Here is a 27,477-nt window from a genome sequence, read left to right as displayed (position 1 = left end):
GATAGAGTATTAAAGTAAATTGTGTTGTATATTTAATTCAGATTGGTTATGAATCTAAGGATAATGTATCAATATTTTCTGATGAAGTGAGTACAAATGTAAAATAGAACAACTTTTAGGGTGTGTTCAATTAATCTAATTTTCATTCATCTGAACTTATCTGAATTTAATTGAACTTTTTAGAGTTTATTGAAACTTATTTTAGTTGTAATTTGAACTTAGGTAACCCTTATCAGAACTTATTTTTTTATCAGAACTGAACTTAATTAAATTTATCTAAACTTATTAGTCCCAAAATAAGTGAACATAACAAACCGTTAGTGAAAACATTATAGTTGAGCATATTTTATTAAGCATTAGGTTAGTCTCGTGCGATGCACGGTTTATTTTAATAATAAAAAAATTCACTTGTAAGTGTGTAACATAAATTTTTTAAGCAAAACATAATAAATCATGGTCCCTCTCGTTAAATTTATTTAGCTAAAATGGACATAAATATTCTTATTAACTTCACAGGTATAATAAAATTTTAAAAACTTTAGCTTTACCTTGAAAAAGTAGAAGGAAAAAAAAATTTATAAAATGATGTCAACAATAGTTTTGGAGGGAATATTTTTTATTAGAAGCTGTCACATGGATAGTTATGATGTTAGCGGTAATTACTTTAGTATTAGTTATAAATAGATTGTATTTGTGCATTGTGATTATATATACTTCCTCTGTTTCTATTTAGTTGACGCGTTCAATTTAGGCACACATATTTAGGGAATGAGAGAGAATAATAAAGCAAGTGGGGTACACTAAAAAAGCAAGGTATAAAACTTGCCCAAAAAAGAAACGTGTCAACTAAAAATAAATTTTCTAAAAAGGAATACGTATCAACTAAAAAAAAAACGAAGGTAAGTATTAGTTTTGATTGGGGTAGACCAAAACTTGGAAAGGGCAAATAAATCTTAAGTTCAAATACCAGATTAATTTTATTTTATTTTTTCTAGTTGGTTTTATGCATTAATTATATGATATCACATATGATAAATATTGTGAAGATATTATTGTGAAAGATTGTGATGTATCTTTAGGCTATTAAGATCTTTAGAGAATATTAGGGCTTGCCACCCAAGTATTCTAATCCTATAAATATTGTATTGTGGCCGTGTTTTATGAGATGAGAAATATAGAAAGAATTATACTTTGTGATTAATTTTACATGCATGGTATCAAGAGCTTAGGTTTGATCCAAATTTTTTTCACACGTTATTTTTATAATTTACGAGTGAAAGGTGGGTGAAAGTTTCACATAAATTTTTTCCTTTTGATTCCCAGTTATGTTTCTTCTGTGAGGTTTTGTGCGGTTTGTGTGAGAATCACAATGACAGGAGGTGGTGATGGTGGCAAGACAATCAAGGTGGATTTGACCTTCCATCTTGGCTCTAGTGATGCTCCCGAAAATGTGATTACCCCTATTCAGCTTTGGGGTGAGAATTACGATGAATGGGCAAGAGCAGTGCGTACTGCTCTAAAGGCCAAGAGGAAGTTCGGTTTCATTGACGGATCTATGGTGAAACTGACTGATGTAGACAAGCTCGAGGATTGGGTGGTCGTGCACTCTATGCTCGTGTCGTGGCTTACTAACACCTTAGACCCCATAATAAGGTCTACGATAGGTGATTATTATGATGCGCAACTATTGTGGACAAACCTTAAGATTCGTTTTTGTGTGGTGAGTGGCACACGAGTGTGTCAATTGAAGAAATCCTTAGGTGAATGCAAGCAAGGACCAACTGAGACAATAGCTGCGTACTTTGGTCGACTGTCAAAAATTTGGGATAAGTTGAATGCCTATGTCTCAGTTCCAAATTGCTCTTCCGGTGCTTGTAAATGCAACACTGTTGCACAAGTGGAGAAAATCCGTGAAGATGACTATGTCCATTATTTCTTGGTTGGACTTGATGATGCTTATGCTCCTATTTGAGGTCAACTGTTGGCTCAAGAATTGCTGCTCGGCATTGATAAAGCTTACCAACATGTGACTCAAGCGGAGAGGTTGCGTGGAGGTGAGACCTCTATGGTTTCGGCTCGTGAGAATACAGTGGCTTTCAAGCTTCAATATGACTCGAAGTCTAAGTCGTGTACAGTTGATAATACTGACAAGTTTTGCAGTCATTGCAATCGTGAGGGTCATGATGAGTCCGGATGCTTTCAAATCCATGGTTTTTCGGAATGGTGGGGAGATAGACCTCGTGGAGGTCGTGGTGGTGCAGCGGGCAGCAGTGGTGGAGGCCGTACAGGTGGACGTGGGAAGGGGGCAGCAGCTCTTGTCTGAGCTAATAAGACAGGTGGGCAACACTCCTCACAGTCCGCGCAAAGCAGCAATTCGGCTCCTCTTACAGCGGCAGATGGAGGGGCTATTATGGGGGGTGACTTCTACTCAAATCCAAGAATTGTTGGATCATTAAAATAGTATTAAACCCAAGCTTCACGGTGATTTAGGGTGGATAATCGATACCGGAGCCTCTAATCATGTGACTAGTGAATTTTCTCTTTTGAATAATGTGAAAAATATACCTCATTGTCCGGTGGGATTGCCGGATGGTAAACATGCCAATGCAACAAAAATTGGCTCGGTAACATTGAAAGGGGGTTTGACGATTAATAATGTGCTTTTTGAGCCTCAATTAGATTGCAATTTAATTTCGTGACTCAATTAAGTGATGAATCTAATTGCACTACGCAATTTACTAACAAACTTTAACGACGAGGAAGGTGATTGCAGCGGGTGAACGAGTAGATGGCCTTTATTATTTCCGTGGTGTTTCTAAGGTGAGAGCTTTGGCTGTGGACGGGGTTGGATCGTTTGAGCTTTGGCATCAAAGAATGGGACATCCTTCGGCAAAAGTAATGCAATTTCTTCCAGTTGTGAGTAGTTCTAGTAGTAGCTTTAAGAGTAAATCATGTGATGTATGCCCTCGAGCAAAACAACATAGAAGTAGTTTTCCTATTAGCAAAAATAAGGCTAATCGTATTTTTGAATTAGTTCATGTGGATTTGTGGGGGCTTTACAAGACTCCTTCGTCTTGTGGAGCTCACTATTTCTTAACCATAGTAGATGATTTTTCTAGAGGTGTGTGGACCTATGTGATTAATAATAAAATGAAGGTTGAATTTATGTTCCTTAATTTTATTTCTATGGTTAGACGACAATTTAATCACGTAATTAAAATTGTTCATAGAGACAATGGCACGGAGTTTAACTCCTTGAGAAAATATTTTTTTGCTAATGGGATAATATTTGAGACATCTTGTGTGGAAAGGCCTCAACAAAATGGGAGAGTTGAGCATAAATATCAACATATTTTAAATGTAGCGAGAGCATTGCGGTTTCAAGCTAATTTGTCTTTGAAATTTTGTGGTGAATGTGTGCAAACTGCTTGTCATTTGATTAATAGGACACCATCTAGGTTGCTTGATAATAAAACGCCTATTGATGTCTTATTTAATAAACCCCTTTCATATGAGTATGTTAGGGTGTTTATGCTTTGCTTATAATCAACGAAGCAAGAGTGACAAATTTGTTAGTCGGAGGCGACGTTGTGTATTTTTGGGGTACCCTTTCGGGAAAAAGGGGTGGAAGATATATGACTTGGAGACAAAAGAAATTTTTGTGTCAAAAGATGTACAATTTTGTGAGCGTGAATTCCCATATCTGACACTTGAAACTGGGATGGCTCCTGCCCAAAATTTGATGGCCACGGTGCAGGAGGACTATAGTGATGATGAGTGGGAAGCATAGGGCAGCAACATCGCAGCTACTAACCAGGGCGCTGGAAGTGCTGCGAGCGCTTGCAGTAGCGTGCCTTTCCCAGTCCCAGCTCTTGCTTCCCCCACTGCCTTTCCTGCAAGGGTTGGACCAGGGAGCGCAACAGACCTCGACGAGCAGCCTGCATCTGAGAGCACGCCGCAGCTATAGCAGTCTGTGGTACGTGTAGAGGGGTGCGACGAGGGACTTGTGGCGAATAATGAGCAATGGGATATCGAGTTGAGCATAGGTAAAGGCATGAGACAAAAATTTCCCTCGACTAAGCTACGAGACTATGCGACTCACACCATACGGAATATAAGTCCATCTACATCAACATTTCAGAGTTCATCCGTGACAACTTCTTCAGGTATTGTTCACCTTATAACACATTTTGTTGATTCTCACCGTTTTTCTGTGAAACATAGAAAATACATTGTTGCTACCAAAGGAGGAAATGAGCCGAAATTTTTTAAAGAAGCCATGAAACATGAAGGATGGAGAAAGGCAATGGCAGATGAAATTAATGCACTTGAGGAGCAGGGGACTTGGGTCCTCGAAAAGTTACCACCAGGGAAAAAGGCACTAGGAAGCAAGTGGGTATACAAGGAGAAATATGATGAGCATGGTAATTTACAGCGATTGAAAGCAAGATTGGTAATTTTTTTCCATCATCAGGTCAAAGGTTTAGACTACAATGAGACTTTTGCGCCCGTGGCAAATATGGTGACAATGCGAACATTTCTTGCAATTGCAGCAGTGATAAATTAGGACGTCCATCAAATGGGCCACAATGCTTTTCTTCATAGTGACTTGGAGGAAGAGGTATACATGAAAATTCCCCCTCGTTTTGATAATAAAAATACTAATAAAGTCTGCATGATGAAGAAATCATTGTATGGCTTGAAACAAGCTCCTCGTTGTTGGTTTGCAAAACTGGCAACAACTCTTAAAATTATGGCTTTAAACAGTCATACTCTAATTACTCTTTATTTACTTTAACGAAAGGGAAGTTGCAGTTGAATGTGCTTGTGTATGTTGACGATTTGATTGTTGCAGGAAACGATAAGTTAGCTATGTCTGAGTTTAAAGCATATTAGGAAAATGCTTTACAATGAAAGACTTAGCTTGGGGGTGTTGAAGTATTTTTTTGGGGCTAGAGGTAGCCCGAAAAAACAGGGAATTTTAATGTGTCAGAGGAAATATGCATTAGACATAATTTCAGAAACATGTCTTCTAATATATGCTTAATTGTAAGGTAAAATCTAAGAAGAAAGTAACTATTCTCTTAAAACATGTTGGATTATTAGGTCATCAGTCATCTTGGCTTGACCTAATTAACTCGGTTATGTATGGGACTGAATAAAGACCAATTTTGAGCCAATATTTCAAGCTTTGCCCGTAATTCATAGAATTATAGGCATATCATGCCCCAAATTAACGAGTTTATGCAAGAACTTTTGGTTCAAACTACAATCTACTTTCGATCAAAATCACAATATAATGTAACCCATAATCACCTAGTACTATATAGTGCGGATAAATATATGTAATTATTAATTATTAGTAATTATTTTTAAATTTCCAGTTTCATTTTTAATGTTACAATTAGTTTTGGGATGCTTGCATACAACTTATTGACATCTTTTAAGATTTTTTTTTTTTCGTAAAGGGGAAATCAATTACTTATTATATTAGTATATTTTTGGTTTGAACTTCTACTAAGGTCCTGTTTACTTCACCTTATATTTGCTGAACTAAAATTATTTTTTACAGAACTTAAATTATTTTTGCTAAACTTAAATTATTTTTAATGAACTGAAATTAATTTTACTGAACTGAAATCATTTTTACTTATTTTATATTATATTTCTTTGTTGGAGTTACTAGTTTTACTGAACTGAAATTAATTTTACTGAACTGGACTATTTTTATTGAACTGGACTTATTTTTGCTGAATATTATTTTTTTAAGGTTAAGTGAACAGGGCATAACATGTCATTATTGTTTTAAGGTTAAGTAAACAGAGCCTAATATATATATATTTCGAAAATGATCCAAGCATAATTAATTGACCCATTGTTGTAATACAGAAAAATGAAAATACTATCTAGGGATGTAAATAACACTCTTAAGATAAAAAACGAACACTAGAATTTTTCATTTTTATAATATTTGGTGGTTATTTTATTTTCTTTATCTTCTATAATTGCATTGGGTAAATTATCAGTCAATTGTTGTAGTGTTTAATTGCATTATTTTCTGTCGTGAAGAAGCCAATAATATAATGATAAATATCGTGTTTCTAGAAGGATGGGATACTACACCTGCTCAATATGTCACTTTGTCACTAATTTTGTGTAGTTGTTGGATTTTGTTTATTTATTTATTTATTTATTAATTTGTTTAATTTTTGTTGGTTGTCTATTTCATCTGAAAAGATTCTTGGCCATTGAGTCAATACTCACTTTTGCTGGCCGTTCTATTTAATTTACCCGAATTTTCTACTGCATTTTCAAAATTAATGACATATTTTTACAAATATATTATTTTGATAGAAATAATACAAAAAAAAAAGCGTTGTAGAGAATTTAGCTAAATGCATATTCTGCAAAAATTAAGTTTGTTATGATTAGTTGTGCTAAATAAAGCTATGTAGCAAAAAAAAGAACTCCATAATTTTTAGTTGAAACTAATAAGAGTTCAATTAACCTACTTTGGTATGTCATAACTCACCGTTCGTTGCACCAATTTATCATAGACAAGTTGGTGTAACAGTCAATTTAATACTTCGTACTAGTATAGTCTACATAACAAAAAGGTATTAACATTTGAAAAATAATTACAATTATCTAACTTTCATATATGCTATGCAAAACGTTAATTTATGCACTACAAAGTACTATCTTTAATGAAAAACTAATATGAGTAATTTATAAATCTAAGTTGAATTTAACATAGCCAACAATATAGTATGTACTTAGTACATGAAGTAATATTCGTTATTTAAATTCTATTATTCCCTCCACTCCAAAAAAAAAAAAATTTCCACTACTTAAGGGTTGTAAAAACAGAAAAAATAGAACAAAAGTAAGTTGAATTTTTTAAAACACCTTAAAATGAAGAGTTATTTTGAACTTTTTTATTTTTTTATATGAGCTTAGTTAAGTAATTAACATAATAAGATTATAAACTACAAAATCAGTTTGCCAAGCTACTCAAAGGAACTTTAGTAGCTCCAATGTTACAAACAATACAAATAAAACTAATGCAAAGTACAACATTCTTAAATAAATCGTCAGGCCTTCGAACATGCTGTTGGAGATACCCATATTGACCATAGATGGCTTTTGATCCCCATTCTTGTTGAACTTGGGAAAGGAACAGAAGAGCAAATAACATCCAATTGTTGGCATACAATAACTCGAGCTCACAAAGACAAACAATATTTAACAACTGACGATGTTATTTTGACTTTTAAGAATGATTTGAGTAGTCAAAATGTAAGTAATACTTTGTACATGAATAAGTTTTGTACATTAAGTTAAAATGTTGCAACAATATGAGATGAACTAGTAATAATAAAACTAAGAAATGAATCATACACATCCTTCAAAATGTGCATAACGTGGAGTTCTTGAGCTATAAAGTGAAATAAGGAGTAAGGAAACTAAAATCGAGTGTCACGAAGACGATAATATGACTTTCTTTACGACTTTTTGAAAAAGTTTTTAGGAGAATCTCATCATTCTATTTGTCTCTTAACGTGCTTCTTTTCTAATCAAACTCCTATACTAACTTACAATTCCTTTTTTTTCCATTTATTTTTCATCATTTATAGAATGTCATTATAGCTAATCTTTTCCGTCAATTATTCTCTATGTTTCTTAGACATGAATTTGACTCATTGAATTTGTACTTGATTTTTCACCACACGAATCTAGGTGGTTGTAACCATGCATGATGGTGCATCTAGGTTGTTGTTAACAACTGCGTAGTTTTTTTTTTTATTATTTCTTTTAATACAAAGATTTACAGGTAAAGATTAGGTTCGTCTTCTCTCGATATTGTAGTAACCTAATTCATTAAAATGAAGAAAAATAAGAAAATTTATTATCAACAAAAAATCTATCTCTTGGTGGTTGTCGATTAAATGTCCTAACTTAATTTGATGGTAGGTTGTAGCTTATTATACAAAATGATTAATCTTAAATTAAGCTCACCAGGTCATTAATAGTTTATAATATAACTTGATGGGAGTATAACACATCATACAAATTCAAGCTAAGTGTGACTCTATCTTAAAATTGATCAATAACTCTATGTCCGATCCTTAAAATAGTTCTACAAACGCATAGTATTTGTAAGTTAAACCAACTTATAATTTAATGATGATATTTTGGGAATCAAATAATAAGGCAATGTGTAGTAATTTTAGGGTTTGCAATAAGATAATGTAAAATTGTAGAGGATGTCAATAAGGCAAGCCTAGTAATTTTAGGGTTTTGCAATAAGAAATTGTAAATTGTAGAGGATAACTTATAACTTATAATTTCTTACATCAACAATTTTTCTCATCTTTATCTAACTTCACAATCACATATTTTGTCCCATTTCATTCCTATCCACACCAAAATTTTATTTATTTATTTATTTATTTTATCAATGTATTGTTGTCTAATTAAAAAAAAATGAAATTATACACATATGATTTAATACAGTAATACAGCTTTGGCTTTAATAATAAAGTTGGTAGAGTCAATCTTCTCGGTTCTCAATCATGGTATTAATTTGAATTATATATAGTGGTGGTTGCAATTTTTTGCATTTCTAGAAGCTGAAATTATGAAAGCGCTTTCCAGGTATGTTGATCATGGGTCATCCCACTAATTCTCTTCAATAACAAAATATCTTGTTATTATAAACAATAAAAATAAATTTAGTGTTACTTTACATTGATTTTGTTGTGATGGATGGATGAAAGAAATATTAATGAATAATAGAAAGTAACTAACACATATATGAAGTATACAAGTATATGATAAGAAAATTTATTGATTTTAAGGAGTACAAGTTATAGAATTAGACTAGTTAAAACTCATGGATGTTACTTGTACATAGTACTCCGTACTCCACTACTCTAGTACTCCCTATACAGAACGGAATAAACCCAACCCGGCCCAAAAGGCTTAAACAAGAAATCGTAGCCCAATGTGGTAGATAATGTTAGTTTCAAGGGCATTGTTCCCGATCTCCAAATTAGGGCGTGTCGTCCTGGCCCTAGACCCCGATTGTTGGGGTGTTCGTACTGGAAAAACAAATTCAAGTCATATATTAAGGTGCGTATTTTGCTAGTGCAAAAATTCCATCATTTTCAGCATAATTTTCTCTTAAATAATATAGAATAACTCCCAAAGAAGGTTCTTACTTCACAGTATGGATTATTATTACGTACCAATTAACTGTTGGTACAGTGGTGATTGAGACTTCATTTGATAGGGAGGACTGTGTGTTTGATCCCCTACAGCAACAATTGAAAAGAGACTGAAACCTAACCATCCACAACTAATCTCCAAATCCGAATTACCCAAATGGTAAATCGAGTGGAACAAAAAAAAAAAAAAAAAAAAAACAGTATGGAGTATTAGTTAAGCTTCTTTTTCATGTTTCTTTCGGTTGTTTTTGTGGTATAATCCCACCCATGATGGCATGATATGATGTCAAAGGGTTTAATATTGCTCTCATATTACTTTATGTTTTCACTCCTTGGCTTGTTTTAAATATAAAAATTAATAATAGTGTGGAGCAGCATGAAACTCTTGTAATAGCAGCCCCAAGCCGACAACAAATGGAAAACAAAAATAAAATAAAATAAAGAAAATTTTGAATAATTATATGAAAATTAAATCCGGAGTACACATCTTTTATGTTCGAGTGTTCGACATACCCCGTATATGGCCCTACGATAATGGGTATACAATAAGTGAAGTGTATTAGGACATGCAATATAACCTAGCATGATTGGTGGAAGGGTGACCGAAAAAAAAACACCACCTCCAAAAAAAATCAAGAAATAAAGAAAAAACTTAATACTCCACACTAGGGGTGACATGGTCTGGTTTGGTATGGTTTGAGCCCAAACTAAACCAAATCACAAAATAACGATTTGGTCAATTTTTCAAACCAAGCCAAACCATATTAGTATTGAAATTGGACCAAACCAAATCGTAATAATATGATTTGGTGCAGCTTGGTTAGCCATTTATAATGAAATGCCATTTTTCCTTAAAAATTGTCAAATAATACTTGATTAACTTATAATAAAGTTTAATAATTAGGCTAAGTAGATTAAATTGCATTACAAATTTACAATAAAAATAACAATCCAAGTCCTAACACATAATACAATAACAATCAATAGATCATCATAAATTCACAATACATTATAGTCATTATTATAATTAATACATATGTATAATTTGCAGCAACAAATTAGCAGCAACATGACAAGATTGATAACATCAGGGGCTCACAGTAGGCCAGCAGTATTTATTTAAAAATTATACAAATATTAAAATACGGTTTACAGGTTTACGGTTTGATTTGATTTATAACTTTTGAAAAAACAAACCAAACTGTAAATCGTATTTACAAAAAAATCGAAACCAAACCATATATTTACAAACCGTAAACCAAACCAAACCAAACCACTAAAATGCAGTTTGGTCCAGTTTGGTTAGGGATTCAGACCAAACTGTGTACAGTCCTACTCCACAAGCAGTATTTGCATGTTTGAAGCATTTTTTTATTAATTTTTTTCTATGAAAAAAAGATAACGATAAAAGATTGATAGTTTAGTTGTGTTTTTTCTTGTTCTTTAATTATCATTCAAACATCCTAGATTTTAATCAAATTGACTTTGTTCTGCATTATATTTCGTGTTTGCTCTCCGATCCATTATTGGATCTTCTTCGTTGTTTTGAAGGAAAATGATCGAGTTGCAAGCATCAACTAGGTTCTTACCATGTTACTTGGTTCGTATGCGGTGCAAGGGTGTCCATTCTTCGCTTACATCCTATACCCATGGCAAAGATAATGGCATGACATCGACCTAACTAGTCCGCAATTCCGCATGAATAATTACGAGTCCCTTGTACTTATTTTCACAATATTATTTACAAAAAAATATTAATGGTTCCCTCTTTTACATAGTATAGTATACGTAGACACTTCGTATATTATTATAAAGTCTTCTTGATTCATCTTTAATTATGAGTTGGAGGAATTCTATATGATTTAAATCGAGACCCTTCTTTTGAGTTCTAGATGATGACACAAGTACAAAAGTTGTGATTTATTTCTTCCAACCTTGAATGCTACTCTTAACCCTCTTAACCTTGAATGCATGATTTAGCTTCTTTTCTTTGATTTAAGGGTAACCCTCTTAACTAAAGCATGTTATAAAGTTGTTAGGCTTTTGTATGTAAATTTTTAAGGTAAGCCGGTCTATTTTGCTTTATGACGTTCTCTTACGGGTGTTTATATAATTGAAATTTATATTTGAACAAAAAATTATCCCTATATTCAACAATAATTAAGCAAGCAAAGATCACATATATATTTGATTCTAATTTTTAAAGTTAGATTAGATTTTCCAATTTACCTCCGCCGCCCACTGAATTTTTACACAGTATATAATTTTTTTTTTAAGAAAGAAAAAAGAAAAAAGAAAAAAAAAAAGGATCCATCTCTAGCTTTTTTAGGGGCGTTTGGTTCGCAGAGTGGTATGAGTTTGGAATCAGGAATGGGGTTAAGGCGATATCGGGTTGGAACTTGATACTTAATACCATGTGTTTGGTTCATTTCTAAAATGAAATCTTTCACTATTCACTCCTTTTGTTTGATACCTAAGGAAAGGGAATGAGCCAAACCCATCTCCCTCAAAGGTTTTTAAACCCCATACCTCATGGGTTTGAGATATGGGTTTAAAATTCATACTTTTGACAACTAAACATATGGTATGGGTATTAGTCATTCTAAACTCATACCTCATACCTATATTCCGCAAACCAAACGGCCTTCAGAAAGAAAAAGAAAAGAAAAGAAAAAAAAAAGTGAAGGCTATACTACAAATACTTTGAATCGATAAGATACCTCGAAAATTGAAATGATGCAAATACTTTGCGACAGAAAGAGTTGGTGAGTGAAATTTAGGTGCACAATGTGAAATTGGAATAGATTTGGGCTGAGGTTATGGACTTTGAGATCGAGCATACATGGATACTTGGTGCAGAAAAGTTTCATGGCGTTAGGTAGAACAAATTAAAGCAATTACTTGGCTTCTCATTCTCACACAATTGCACTACTTGCTTAAACATACCTTTTGGTTTCAATGAAAAAGCACTACCAATTTTCTTGTATGGTATCAAATTTATCAAGTACGAGCGAGTATCTTTTAAAACGTTTCATGTGTTCAAGTAATAGATTATTTGATGGTATATATAGTAACATGTTTAACACTTAAATTTTTATATCCACTAACGTAAAAATGATGTTGAAAAGAAATGATGATTTGTTAAATTGTTGTCACGAAATTTCAAAGTACGTAAAAAGTCTTAAACGATAAATTGATTAGAAATCACGATCATGATAAATTTATTAATTAATCTTGACCTATTCAAGCTAAGCTCGTTAAGATAAAGTCATTAGACAAGGAGGTTTGATCTTGATCTGTATTTTATTAGAAGAAAAAATATAATTATTAGCATCATATTTATGAATATACATGCTAAGGGAATTGCCTTGTTCAATTGGCAAGGTTAATGATCAAACAAAAATTGATAAATGAAAATTATAAATAATTCATCACAATAAATTTGAACCAAGAAATTGCGTGCATACTTTAATTTGAATACATACTAGTAGTAGAAAGGATACTCAAATTAAGATTAATTATTCCAATAACATATCACTTTAAACAATCTTCTATTTCACAACCAAAACTAAAAGCTGATAAAATCTGTGTTCATCTAACAAAACATAAAATTTGCAATACTAAAATAAGATAATCTAGAAATAAACATTCAACACCTTCAACATATCATGTCCATACTTCCATAATATCATAGCCATTTCATCATTATGACCATCATCATCATCATCAGCACCATCACTATCATCATCAAGGGAGGAAAGCATTATTATTGGACCACAAAGATGGATTATCAATAGCATGCCCATTGTATTCACCAAATTGACCCATCATCATTGTCATCATATTTGCATTATTAATGTTATTACTAGTATTACTACTAGTACTAGCACCACCATTTGTTACACCACATAACCCATTACCCATTGACATACCATGATGATTATGATGTTGAGGAAGTGGAGGAGGAGGTTGATGATCAAATGTCATTGGCGGACCCATCATATCCATGAATGATGACCATTGTTGCATATCGAGATCATCTCCTTGTCCTTGTGAACACTCGCCCTCCATTTTTGTTTTTGTTTTAGGGTGCATCGTATGCTGATATGGTGGTAAGCCTACCCCCAAGTGAGTATTAACATTATTGCTATTGTTATTATTGTTTTTATTAGGGCGGAGATTTTCTTTTTAAAAAACATCAACCCTCTTGTTAATATCACCTAAATGTTGATTAATCACCCAACTAAGATCACTTAAGTCTAATAAACTCATATTTTGTATGCTCTTACCAGTCAAACATTGGTACATAACTTGAGTCATGTCTTTTTCTTTATTATCCTTTTGTTGCTTCTTAAGTTGCTCATGTGCCTTAGCCACCCTTTGCCTTAAAAACTCCTCTTGGCTCACCATCTTCTTCACCTTCTCCATCTCCGGCAGCCTCTTGAAGCTCGCAATCACGTCTTTGGCCCCGGATGGTGTAGGCCACACCACTGGTCGGACCTCGTACGGGCTATAGAGGATGGCACAAGCCTTGACATCACATAGGGTTGTCAGCTCGTCCATCTTCTTCAATAGGCCTCGCTTTCTCTTCTTGTAGGTTGCCTTTCGGGCCGAGTCATTGGCGATGAAGGCTAGCTTGACCTTCTTCCTTGTCATTGTATTAGAGAGGAGAAAAAACAAGAAGAAATGGGGTTTTTTTTTTTTGTGTGTGTGTGTGTGTGTTTTCTCCTAAATAAGTAAGGGGTTTATATACACATTTTTGACAAGGGAAACTAATTTATGACAAGATTATGATTATAATTACAATTATATACCACATTATTTGTGTCATTAAAGTAGAAAATGCATTATGATAGCTGGATGAAGATATTCAAATGTATCATCAAAGATAATTTTTTAGGTTAACTGCATGGTTTGCTACTAGGATAAGTTTGGGTTTAATAGTTATAATTAGGAAAATATTTTGATTATCATAAGAAAAAGGAAAGAGATCTTTTTATATAATTAATTTGTTGATTTGTTAGCATTGATTATGTATGAAATATTTTAAAGCCATTGTCTCTAGACAAGGATAATAATGCTGTGTAGATTTCAAATTGAAACACATGTAATATGTAATTATAAGGTAGTTAATCAATTTGATATGGAAAATATTTAGTCAAATTGTTTTCTTTCTTAGCTCATATATGAAAAAAACACATGTGTTATATTTTTCTGTGCAAAAAAATTTAAAAAAAAAAAAAAAAAAAAAAAAAAAAAAAAAAAAAAAAAACTAATATGATTCGAACTTGGGACAAGAAGATGTGGTATCTTATATATAATTGCTCAATTCTGAATTAGTTGACACGTTTTGACTTTTGATATTATTCACAAACTCTGGTTTGATTATCTTTTGTGATTTATAGATATGTCAAAATAAAAAAAAATAAAAAAATAACATAGTTATGTAGGATTGTGTTATATTCCTCTGATGAAGAATATGTATTTTCAAATATTGATTTTTTATTTTTTATTTTTTAATAATTAGAGATATTCAAGGTTGAACTAATGCATTGACAAACGTCATTAAAAAAATATGTCAACTAATTTGAAAGAAGTACATGTCTTACAATGATAAATGAATCATGCATTGCTACTATCATGAAGCATAGAATGAGTACGTATCAGTATGATTTTTCTAGTATCTTGGTAATGAATTGCAATTAAATAATTTTAAAATTATTTGTTAAATCTTTAAAATTAACTCTCATTATCCCATAATAAAGAGTATAATTGATTTTAATTAACACGAATTTAAGAATAATTGGTGATTGTATGAATATTAATTAAATAGAAAATATTAAAATAAGGATAGTGTTTGAGTTTTTGTTAAAGATAATCGGTACACGATTGTTTATGGTCTCTCTATTCAAAAAAGTAGCTTGGTTTGCTTGAGTAATAAAATCAATAATGCAATGGAGAAAAATAAAATGTAAACCATGAACTATGTACTTTATTATACAGGTTGGGAGGAACTTTATCTATAATCACCATGAAAAAAAAAATTCTAGGAAATTTGGCATATTAGGTCTAGTGAAAATACAATATAAATGCCAACTAATTAGTATAATTTGTTAGGATTACAGTGATTTCAATTAAGAAAACACTTAAAAAATGTGTGGGATCAAATTCTAAAGTGTAAAATTACAAGACAATTGTAAAATATCAAATACAACACAACGTATTACAATCAAGTATAAGAAATATCTAAATATTACAGAAATTCACAAAGATAACACTAGTGTAACGATGATCAAACTTTCCTTTTCTCCAAGCTGACAACAACCCACATGAACATGAGAATAAAGATGTCCCGTAAGACTCAAACCTTGATTCACTGTCAAAGGCGTGTATACACTTTCCTAAAGAGGTTTATTTCCCCCCACACGGTGCTTGGGTTAAACCGGAAATCCTCTTTGAGATACAATTGACATCAAATTTCGTTCTTAGCACTAGAATCGAAATACGATGAACAATTCACAAATTTGGCTAAATTTCTAGAATTTTCTCACAAAAGTTTGCAAGAAGTTTGTGAGAAAAGATGTGGAGAATACTTTTTGGGAGAGAAAAACTGAAAAAAAACTGTCTATTTCACATTCCTTCTCTTCTCTTTAAAATAAAAAGAATCGAAAGAATAACCGCAATTCCCCAAGGGCCGCGGGCGTGGCAGCCCAACCCGCGGTCGACGATAGAGTGAATTACGATTCACTCACAGTTTCTGGAGATGGCTGGCCGCGGGCTTGGAGAGGGCGCGGCCCACCCACCGCGGGTGCGATCCCTTTTCTCCACATACACTCTAAATATCTAACAATCCTCCCCCATTTAGAGTGTATTCTTATAAAATTTCTCCACTACTATCAATTTAGCCACATCTCATGCATCAATGCCAATGTCCCAACGGATTGAATTGACACCTAGTACAACACACTTAACGATGATCATATTCCATGATTTCCATATGGATTGAATCACACGAATATATCCAACCATTCAAAGGTGAAGTACACATAAGACAAATCGAAATGATCATCACTTGACACTTTAAAACAGCCATGTGTCCGTATCTTTCATAAGTTCATCAAAGTCTATATGTCCATCTAGACTTCTTGAAGCGCCTTAACTTCAAACTTATATAGGTAGGTTCTCATATACGTAATAGTGCCCTTGTGATGAGACACCTTCATTTAGAGCTTCTCAACTCTAAATCTTTGAGAACTTTAAATAGACACTACCTTACATATCACAAGTAATAACATAGCAATATGGATCATCAAACATTGCTAACAAACAACAAAAATGCAATTCAACCACATTGAATCTAAGACTTGATGTTTCTTCAAGCATTAGATTGGGTTTCACAAATTCGTGTTTTCGGACATAAATCCATTCCACTCATAGCAAATATGATGGAATGCCTTGGCATTGCCTTTGTAAAGCAATCCGCCAAATTCAATTTTGTTGGAACATAGTCAAGACTTATGACCCCATCATTGATAAGCTCTTTCACTAGGCTATGCCTAAGTGAAATATGATGAGAATTACCATTATACACTTAACTATATGCCTTTATTAAAGCCGAATTTGAATCACAATGAATAGCCACCGGTGACATAGGCTTTGGCAATGGCAACTCAAACATGAGATTTCTTAACTATTCTGCTTCCTTACTAGCTGAAACAAGAGCAATAAACTCAGCTGCTATAGTGGAATCGGCAATACAAGTTTGTTTCTTGGAAGACCATGAAATGACACCACCCCCAAACATGAACACCCAACCACTGACAGAAGAGTTATCCTCTTTATAAGTTATCCAACTTGCATCCGAATATCCTTCTAAAACCGAAGGGAATCCACTATAAGTCAAACCATAATCCAACATACCCTTGAGGTACCTCAAGACCCTCCGAATTGCAAACCAATGTTGTACACCCGGGTTACTAGTAAATCTACTAAGTTTCCCTACAGCCAATGCAATATTCGGTCTTGTACTTGTCATGACATACATTAAGGATCCAATTATACTTGAATATTCCAGTTGGGAAACCGTTTTCCCCGAATTCTTAACTAATTTAACATTAGGTTCCATGGGGGTATTTACAGGACTCTTATCAAACATATTAAACCGTTTGATCATCTTCTCAATATAATGAGATTGACTCAAAATAAATCTTCCATTGTCCCTAATAATTTTGATGCCCAAAATGACATCTGCCTCCCACAAATCCTTCATCTGAAAAGATGAGGATAAGAACTCCTTGGTCAATTCTACTTGTTGTAGACTTGTACCAAAAATAAGCATATCATCAACATATAGACAAATGATAACACCATGACCTTTGTCATCAAATTTGCTATATATACACCTATCTGCTTGATTCACTTTGAATCCAAAGGATAAAATCGTGTCATCAAACCACTGCTTTGGTGCTTGTTTAAGTCCATACAATGACTTAACCAATTTACACACCTTATTTTCCTGTCCTTCCAAAACAAACTCTTCGGGTTGCTTCATATACACTTCTTCCTCTAAATCTCCATAAAGGAATGTCGTCTTGACATCCATTTGATGAATCACTAGATTATATATCAAAGCCATTGCAATCAATAACCTTATGGAGGTAATTCTTGCAACTGGTGCATAGGTATCGAAATAATCAACACCATGCTTTTGCCAAAAGCCTTGGATAACCAATCTGGCTTTAAATTTCACTATGGAGCCATCCGGTCTCCTTTTCCTAGTGAAAATCCACTTGCAACCAAGAGGTTTGCAACCGGGAGGTAAATCCTCTAAGACCCAAGTATTATTTCCCATGATGTAATCCATCTCATCATTTATTTCCTTTCAAAAAGCACTATCTTGAGAAGTTATGGCATCGCTATAAGTCTTTGGGTCACTATCCACATTGAAACAATATGGAGTAATAGAACTAAGGACATCCCTAGAACCTTCAACTAAATAAATAATAAAGTCATCGCCAAAGTTCTTAGGTCTTCTTTCCCTAGTACTTCTCCTAACTTGAGGAGTTTCAACATTCTCATTATTGAATGTTTCTTCATGAGGTTCAAGTTGACCATTCAACTCCACTATCACCCTATCATTGGCACTTATTTGTAGATCTTTTGGTCTACTCATTGAAGAAAATCGGTTTTCATCAAAAATTGCATCTCTTGACTCAATAACTGAATGTATCGACATATAGTCATTTTGTTCTATTACATAGAACCTATAGGTTTTGCTGTGCTCAGCATAACCTATAAAAATGCATTCCAAGCCCCTTTCACCGAGCTTTCTTTTCTTGTTGCCGGGCACTCTTACGATTGCCCTACAACTCTAAACCTTGAAATAATTCAAATTTGGATTTCTTTTGTACCAAATTTCATAAGGATTAGATTGTTTTCCCTTAGTGGGAACCCGGTTAAGAATGTGACAAGCTATCAACATTACTTCACCCCAGAACCCTTCACTCAAACCAGAGTAAGATAACACGGAATTAACCATTTCTTCAAGAGTTCTGTTTTTCCTTTTAGCTACACCATTTTATTGTGGTGCATAACCCGTTGTAGTCTCATGAATTATCCCCAAAGATTGAAAATAAGTTGGATCATAATATTCTCCTCCCTTATTAGTTCTTATTCTCTTAATTAATGATTCTACTTGCAGTTCTACTTCCCTTTTATAAATATCAAACTTTATTAAAGCTTCATCTTTGGAGTGTAAAAGATACACATAGCAAAACCTAGAATAATCATCTATAAACGTAATCATGTATCTTTTATTCCCCAAAGAAGGAGTACTATGAAAATCACACAAGTCACTATGGATCAGTTCTAAAATATTAGAACTTATCTCAACTTTTTTAAAAGGAGTTCTAGTGATCTTGTTCAACATGTAAGTAGAACATTTACTAGGAGAAATATCACAAAGGTATCAATTCTTTCTTTGACATGAGAAACAATTTATTATAATTCACATGTCCTAACCTTGAATGCCATAAATCAAACATATTCAAACCAACACAACTATCATTGTCATCAACATTCAAACACAAATTATCCAATACACCACGCTCTTTCAATGAGAGCTTAAACAAACCATTATCCAAATAACAACGACCTATGAATGTTACACCCCTAGTAATTATGCATCTATTAGCTTCAAATACAAGTTTATAGCCAAGACTATTCAGGGTAGGCCCAGATACAAGATTCCTACTAATTTCCAGAGCACACAAAACATTCCTAAGAATAATTGCAGTCTCCGAACTAAACACAAGCTCAACTTGTCCTCTTCCAAGAACCTTATGGTAGAGTTGTTTCCCATGTAGAAGCCTTCTCCATCAACAACCTTTTGAAAGGTTTTGAACCAATGTCTACTCTTGCACACGTGCCTTGATGCCCTCGAATCAATCCATCATGAGTCTTCATCTTGCACCATAAATATGTTAGGATCCGTTGAATTTAAATCCAAACCAGAATTAAATTCAACCTTATGTAAAGGATTACCTTTAATGGATGGGTCCTTGCTATCAGAAGCACGACCCTCCTTGGCTTTTTCCATTCTTTTCTTAAAAGAAAAACAGTCCTTCTTGCGGTGACCAACTTTACCGCATTCCCAACAAGTAAAGTTGTTACTTGTCATTTTCTTTTTGGACTTTCCTTTGGAAGAATTATTATTTTTTCTTTTACCACTAGTAGATGCACTAGATTTTCCTTCATTTACCATATTAATGGCAGATGTGCTAGGATTTCCATCCTTAGCACTTTCCATGGCACGAATCCCTTCTTCAATTTGAAGATGGGTGGCCAAACCGGACAATGTCATGTCCTCCTTTTTATGGTTAAAATCATGCTTAACATTCTTCCAACTAGGGGGTAACTTATTTATAATACTTGAAACAACAAATAACTCATTCATGGCTATCCCATGTTGTTCCAAGCTACCATAAATACGTTGCAATTCATTAAATTGGTCCATTATGGACCGACCATCAACAAATTTAAAGTTATTGAAATTACTAACTAAAAATTTCTTACTCGAAGCGTCTTCTGCCATGTATTTACTCTCCAAGGACACCCAAAGCTCCTTAGAAGATTCTACATTTTGGTAGACGTCAAATAGATCATCCTCCGTCCCGTTCAATATGTTACCACGACATATGAAATCGTCGTTGTCCCACTTCGATCTTTCCCGAACGGTTTTCAAGGTTTCATTCTCATGTTCACCAGGCCTTGGAGTACTTATCACGTAGGCAACATTCAAAGAAGTAAGAAGAAAGTACATTTTCTTCTTCCATCTTCGAAATTCAACACCACCAAACTTCTTAAGTTTGACAAAATTAATGGTCAATTCCTTCACACTAGACATATACTTGATTAAAATCGGAATTAAACCACTTTAGATTGTTAGGATTACAGTGATTTCAATTAAGAAAACACTTAAAGAATGTGTGGGATCAAATCCTAAAGTGTAAAATTACAAGACAATTGTAAAATATCAAATACAACACAATGTATTACAATCAAGTATAAGAAACACTACTAGAAAACAGTTAATCAACGACGGAAAAAAATCCGTCTAAGAACCCTGAAATTCCATCAGAAATGCCCCTTTGTAGGTATTTTGCGATATTCCGTCGGAAATTCCGTCGAAAAGGTCTATTCCAACGGAATTTCCGACGGATTTTGTTCTGTCGGCGCTTTTGATGACTTTCAGTGAAAATTCGTCGCAAGGTTCCGACGGAATTTTCCGTCGGAGTGGGATATGTTCCGACGGAAATTTGCGTCGGTGGTGTAGATGTTTCGACGGAATTTTCCGTCGGAGGCGGTATTTTACTAAAAGTCATCAAAAATTAAAAAAAAAAACAGCCCCCCACCCCAGCTGCCCAGACCCACCCCCTCCACCAGCCCACCATCACCCACCCCCCCCCCCACCAGACCCCAGCAGCCCCCCTCCCCACCTGCCCAGACCCACCCCCGCCACCAGCCCATCACCACCCACCCCCCCACCTTAGACCCCCAACAGCTCCCTAACCCGTAACACCAACCCACACCACCCCACACCAACACTGCCCACCTACCCGCCTTACCCACCAACCCACACCACCCCACAACCACCTTAAACCACCCACACCAACACTGCCCACCTACACCCCTTACCGTCCACCACTGCACACCACCCAGAAAACAAACCATAAATTTCAGGAAAAAAAAAATACCAACCCAGAACCACCGTCCACCACTGCGCACCACCCCAAAAAACTCGAAAAATCGAAAATTAACCCCCCAAAAAATAGAAATTAGCCCAAAAATACGAAAAAACATAACAAAATCGAAAGTACCAGACAAAAAAAAAAAAAAAAATCAAAACTAGTAGATCTACATATTTAATAAGAATTTCATACAAAAATTTTTAAAAAAACAAAAATTAAAGGAAATATATAAATATACAATAATTTTCTAATAAAAATTATAAATTGACATTACAATTACATAAAATTGTTGATTATTGCGCCGTTGTTGGTTCTTGACGTCGACTTTAGCGGTGGTGGTTGTCGACGTTGTTGAAGTCGTTGTTGTTGTGGGTTGACAGTCGTTGTTGTTGTTGATGGAAAAGAGGAATGGAAGAAGAGAGTGAGAGGAGATCAGAGAACATTGAAGAGGAGAGTGAGAGGAGAGAGAAAGGGAAAAGAAGGAGAGAGAGGGGGAAATAAGGGAGTGGCGGCTCACATCATAAAGTGAAGGGTTAAGTGTTTTAGGATTTTCTCTTCTTTTTTTTTTAATTAATATTCCGACGGAATATTAATTCGTCAGAATATTATGGACTTCCGAGGGAATATTCCGTCGGAAATTTCCGACGGATTTTTATTCCGCTGGAAATTTAACTTTCCGTCGGAAGCCTATAGTTCCGAGGGAATTAATTTCCGTCGCAAAAATTCCTACGGAGTTTTCTGACAGACCCTAATTCCGTCGGAAATTTTAAATTTTCCGACGGAATTTAGGTCCCTCGGAACGATTCCGTCGGAAAACAGTCTATTTCTAGTAGTGAAATATCTAAAAATTACAGAAATTCACAAAGATAACACTAGTGTAACGATGATCAAACTTGCATTTTCTCCAAGCCGACAACAACCAACGTGAATATGAGAATAAAGATGTCCCGTAAGACTCAAACCTTGATACACTGTCAAAGGCGTGTATACACTTTCCTAAAGAGGTTTATTTCCCGCCACACGGTGCTTGGGTTAAACCGGAAATCCTCTTTGAGATACAATTGACAGCAAATTTCGTTCTTAGCGCTAGAATCGAAATACGATGAACAATTCACAAATTTGGCTAAATTTCTAGAATTTTCTCACAAAGGTTTGCAAGAAGTTTGTTAGAAAAGATGTGGAGAATATTTTTTGGGAGAGAAAAACTGAAAAAACTATCTATCTCACATTCCTTCTCTTCTCTTCAAAATAAAAAGAATCGAAAGAATAACCGCAACTCCCGCCGGGACGCGGGCGCGGCAGCCCAACTCACGGGCGAGGACAGAGTGACTTACGATTCACTCAAAGTTTCTGGAGATGGCTCGCCGCGGGCTTGGAGAGGGCGTGGCCCACCCACCGCGGGCGCGGCCCCTGTTCTCCACATACACTCTAAATATCTAACATAATTAGCACTCCCTTTGTCTTTTAGTTGTTTCATATTCACTTGCACATTTTTCAGCTTTGCTTCATCAAAAAAGAAAGTTAGCATACAAGCCTTGTTAATACAAGGCCAAGCAAATAAACATGACATCCATGTAGATGTAGTGAACAACCCAATAGATTCAAATACCCGTTAGTTAATAGAAGAAAGGAGCGAGAGAAGCTTATCATAACATTGAATGGTAGTAGGAGCCTAGTAGGGTTATAAACTAAAAGCTCCGTCCTTGCCTCGAAAAATACAAATTTATCTTCTTGATATACAAAATTTATTTTTTAATTGGCAAAAGTGTAAATAAATTAGCAATTTTTTGCCAGATATTGTATAATGATCCTCATGTTAAAGATACGGTATTTCACATCGTCCCCGATCCCTCATTTCCCTCCGCTATCTTAGGCTGATGGTTGAAACCCAGCTTACGTTGGTTCCAATACCATGTTAAAGGACCAACTTAACCTGATGGTTGAAGCTTACGCAGGCTCCAATATCATGTTAAAGGACCAATTCAACCAAAAGCTTAACCTCACGGTTGAAACCTAGGAATATGTTTTATACTCTATCACACATTCACACCGCCTCACACAAGAACCTGTTGAGCTTAAAGTGTGAATGCAACATGGAACCTAGCCTCCTCATATCCAGCGCTCCACTTTAAAGTGGGGGGTGGATGAGATTTGAACTTGTGACCTTTGTGTCACGCTACCTTCGATACCATGTTAAAGGTCCAACTCAACCAATAGATTAAACTAATGATTGAATCCCAAGAATATGTTATATAATCTATCACTCCCTAATCAAACTAAATTTTGATGAATTAATTTGCAGCTACGTACAACTCTAGTAACGTACTATAGCTACTAACCAGGAAAAACCTTTAAAAACGAAGATTGTAAACCTTTCTTATCTCGTAATTAACTAATTAAGCATCAGCAGCCAAAAAAAAAGTACTATGTGGAATAGGTTCTTTATGTGATTATCGGTAACACTTTCATTCGCTTATACTTTATAAATGTAAACTTTGGTCCCCTTCTAATCCTATTGTCACTCTCTATTCATGCATGGTTACAAAAAATGAAACATTGAATATGTATAATATATTGTTGGACCAGTTTTATAGATTGTGATTTATGTATATCTATATGCTTAATATTATGTGCCTTTTTATATGAATTTAGCTCTACACTTTTGAGGTAGGGCAACCCATCTTTATGCCATTATCTATTTTATTTGGAGATTCTTTTTAATGGTAATGAGAGACCCTATTACTATGACTTCGATTCAACTCTCATGACTTATTGGTCTTGTGATTAGGGGCAAGACACTTGAAAGTACGGAAAATTAAAAATAGTGCGGATTCACCTTCAAACACCTATTTTACATGATTCGGAACTCAAACTTCTAAAATTTGAGATAAGAACCTTAATAAGTAAAGTCTTATTTCTCGACCATTTAAGAGAGTTAGAGTATGATTGTAATGACACTTAAGAATTTGAATCGCTATTCATCGTTCGCAAATTACTGGGTGACGTTCACATTTTTAATTGAAATGACATTTTTTCCCTTGTGGGTATTTTATCTATTTAAGGGTCCACCATGGGTAAATTTAGTTACCGACAACATTAATAACATTACCGAGCCCACCACTTGTGTTAAAAAAATCCCGAGCATTAAAAAATCCCGGTTCCACCATTGTACGGTAATCCCGAAGAATTTAAAAATCCCGGGCCAGAAAAGGAATGTACGGAGTGGTGTTTTACGATGGACGACGACAACGTTCACACGCCGGAGGGTTCGTCGGAAGAATCTGTAAGTATTTCGGGAATTTTATTTTTTTTTTAAAAGGGACATCCGCTTTTTTTTTTTCCGGAAATGTGGGGGAGATCCGCCCAAGATTTCCGGATGTCCCCAATTACATTCGGAAATTTCATCCGGATGTGTAAATTTCAGGCGGATGTACACATCCGGATGAAATTTCCGGATGTAATCAAGGACATCCGAAAATATTGGGCGGATCTCCCCCACATTTCCGGAAAAAAAAAGCGGATGTCCATTTTTTTTTTGTTTTTTTTGTTTTTTTTCGTAATTGTTATTGTTATTATTATTATTATTATTATTATTATTATTATTATTATTATGGTTATTAATATTAGTTTTGTAAATTTTGTAAATTTATGTTATGATTATGATTATTATTAATATTAGGAAAAATGTAAACTAATAATCCCACCTTTACTCCATCTTCCATAAACAATCCCACCTTTTGAAATTCCAGAAACAATCCCACCTTTGACGAGGGTCTTCCACTAACAATCCATAACCGGTTAAATTATTTTGGTACCTGGTTTTACTAGGTTATGAGACACGTGTCGACTTTTAGTTGGTTTATTCTATTTTTTATAATTAAAAAAAATAAAAAAATAAAAAAAACAAAACCCCTAACCCCCGCCATTGTTATCGGGGCTAGCCCCACCCCCGCCCCTCCATATCACTGTCGCAGCCGCCTCTCTTCCTCGGTAACCCAACCTAGGCGTCCGACTTAATCTCAACTTCTCAATGATCTCTTCGTATCTTCTTCTTCTCCTTCGCTAACTTGAGGAAGGTGGCTGAGGTCGAGTTTTTCGAGGCTAGGGTTTGGGTTTTCAAGGATGGGTCGGGTTTTTAGGGGCTGGGGATGGAGTTTTCAGGCTTCAAAGCCCAAAATCGACCCTTGATATTTCTTTTAAATTATTTTTGGGGCTAATTTAGGGGCTGAATTGTGGGTGTGAATTGATGTTGCAGCTATTGAATTGGAGGTCCGGCAGTTGTAAGTGGGCTGCATTGGAGGCGCGTTGATACGGCGTTGTGAGGTGGGTTAGGCGGTGGTTTACCGGCTGTTGCAGAAGCTGGTTGCTTGTTGTGAGCTTCTGTTGCGAATTTGTTGTGAGAAAGGTGCGTGAGTCGTGGCTGGTGCGATGGTTGTTGGCTGCAGTAGTAGCGCGGCTGCTTTCGGTTGCCGCTGGTGGTGAAGTGGGAGAAGGGCAACAACATGTTGTTGGTGCTAGGTGAGGTGTCAATTTGGTGAGCAGGTAGGCTGCTATGGTGAGTGAAGGAGCTGCGTGGGTGGAATGGTGGTGGACTGGTGGTCCAAGGAGAAAGACTAAGAAAAAAAATTATTAACCGGTTTAACAGGTTGTAGGTCAAAAGGATCATTAGTGGAAGATCCCTGTCAAAGGTGGGATTGTTTCTGAAATTTCAAAAGGTGGGATTATTTATGGAAGACGGGGTAAAGGTGGGATTATTAGTTTACAATTTTCCTTAATATTATTACTACTATTATTTTTACTATTGTTGTTATTATTATTATATTTGTTATTATTTGTTAATGTTACGTAGTTATTGTTGTTATTATTATTAGTATTATTATTGTTATTGTTATTATTATTATCATTAGTATTATTATTGTTATTATTATTATCATTAGTATTATTATTGTTATTGTTATTATTATTATTATTATTATTATTATTATTATTATTATTACTATTAATACTATTAATATTATTATTGTTATTATTATTGTTAAATTTCAAATACTAATCCTTGCGTGTTTTATTTGTTTGTGTTGTTATTTTGATAGGATTCGGAGGTTGAAGATGACGGTGACGTTGTGAATTACAGTTCACATTTTGTGACAGACACGGTTTTTCTAACGTTTGACGATGCAGTTACATGGGAGGATGCTGTTGCAATAAATCTGGGATTTATTTTGGTGAAATCGTCTTTCAACAAACAGAGGGATGGTCGACCAGTTTGATATTTAAGATGTGACCGGGGACGCAGGAGTAAGCCGAGAGATCTTGAGAACGCAATTCGGAAGGACACCAAAACCAAGGGCATTGGTTGTCCTTTCTACATCAAGATATGTTACGAGTTCGTCACCAATACTTGGTTTATCCGGGCGAAAGATGATGTAACTGGGACCCACAACCATCCAATGATTGCGTATCCAGAGGGTCATCGTAAAATTAGTGGGTTGAGCCCGAATGCGAAGCAGGTTGTGCGTGACATGACGAATTCTAAGGTTGCACCGCGTAACATCATGGCGACTATTGCGGAGCAATTTCCTGATGATCATCCAAACATCAGACACATCTACAACTGCCAGAATGACTTCAGAGAGGAGATGTCTGATGGGAGAGGAGTTGTTCAGCAATTTCTACATTTGGCGAGACAGAGTCAGTATGTTTACTGGGTCATGTCCGATGATGAAGGCGTTTTACAGCACGCCTTTATGGCGCATCTAGTCATGGTAGACATCCTGCGGACGTACCCCTATGTGATCGGTATGGATTCCACTTACAAGACTAACCGATACGGGATGCCGTTCTTTGAGATAGTTAGCGTGACACCGACAAATCAGAATTTTCTTGTCGCTTACTTGTTCATGCGCAACGAGAGCACGGCAAGCTATCGATGGGTTTTGCAGAGGTTGAGAGACGTGATTGGGTATGATAAGGAGCTCGGTTTTCTTGACAGACCGTGA

General features: G+C 34.9%; 2 protein-coding genes across 2 annotated transcripts; one reads left to right on the top strand and one right to left on the bottom strand.

Moving 5' to 3' along the window:
- Positions 1-12,695: 12,695 nt before the first annotated feature.
- LOC110687072 (agamous-like MADS-box protein AGL80) lies at positions 12,696-14,565 on the bottom strand. Its single transcript, XM_021863699.1, has one exon. The coding sequence runs from the start codon at positions 13,884-13,886 to the stop codon at positions 13,419-13,421; it is 468 nt and encodes a 155-aa protein (XP_021719391.1). The 5' UTR covers positions 13,887-14,565; the 3' UTR covers positions 12,696-13,418.
- Positions 14,566-26,928: 12,363 nt separating this feature from the next.
- On the top strand, positions 26,929-27,477 carry LOC110687133 (protein FAR1-RELATED SEQUENCE 5-like). Its single transcript, XM_021863751.1, has one exon. It carries the CDS (start codon positions 26,929-26,931, stop codon positions 27,475-27,477), a length of 549 nt encoding a protein of 182 aa, XP_021719443.1.

Source organism: Chenopodium quinoa, unplaced genomic scaffold (genome assembly GCF_001683475.1).
Source record: "Chenopodium quinoa cultivar QQ74 unplaced genomic scaffold, ASM168347v1, whole genome shotgun sequence".
Lineage (NCBI taxonomy): Eukaryota > Viridiplantae > Streptophyta > Magnoliopsida > Caryophyllales > Amaranthaceae > Chenopodium > Chenopodium quinoa.
The sequence above is the reverse complement of the archived record's forward strand: the minus strand, read 5'-3'. Positions and strand labels throughout refer to the sequence as shown.

Excerpts from the sequence above, each read along its gene's own strand:
- LOC110687072 (XM_021863699.1), bottom strand. The coding sequence starts at position 13,886 with ATGACAAGGAAGAAGGTCAAGCTAGCCTTCATCGCCAATGACTCGGCC.
- LOC110687133 (XM_021863751.1), top strand. The coding sequence starts at position 26,929 with ATGATTGCGTATCCAGAGGGTCATCGTAAAATTAGTGGGTTGAGCCCG.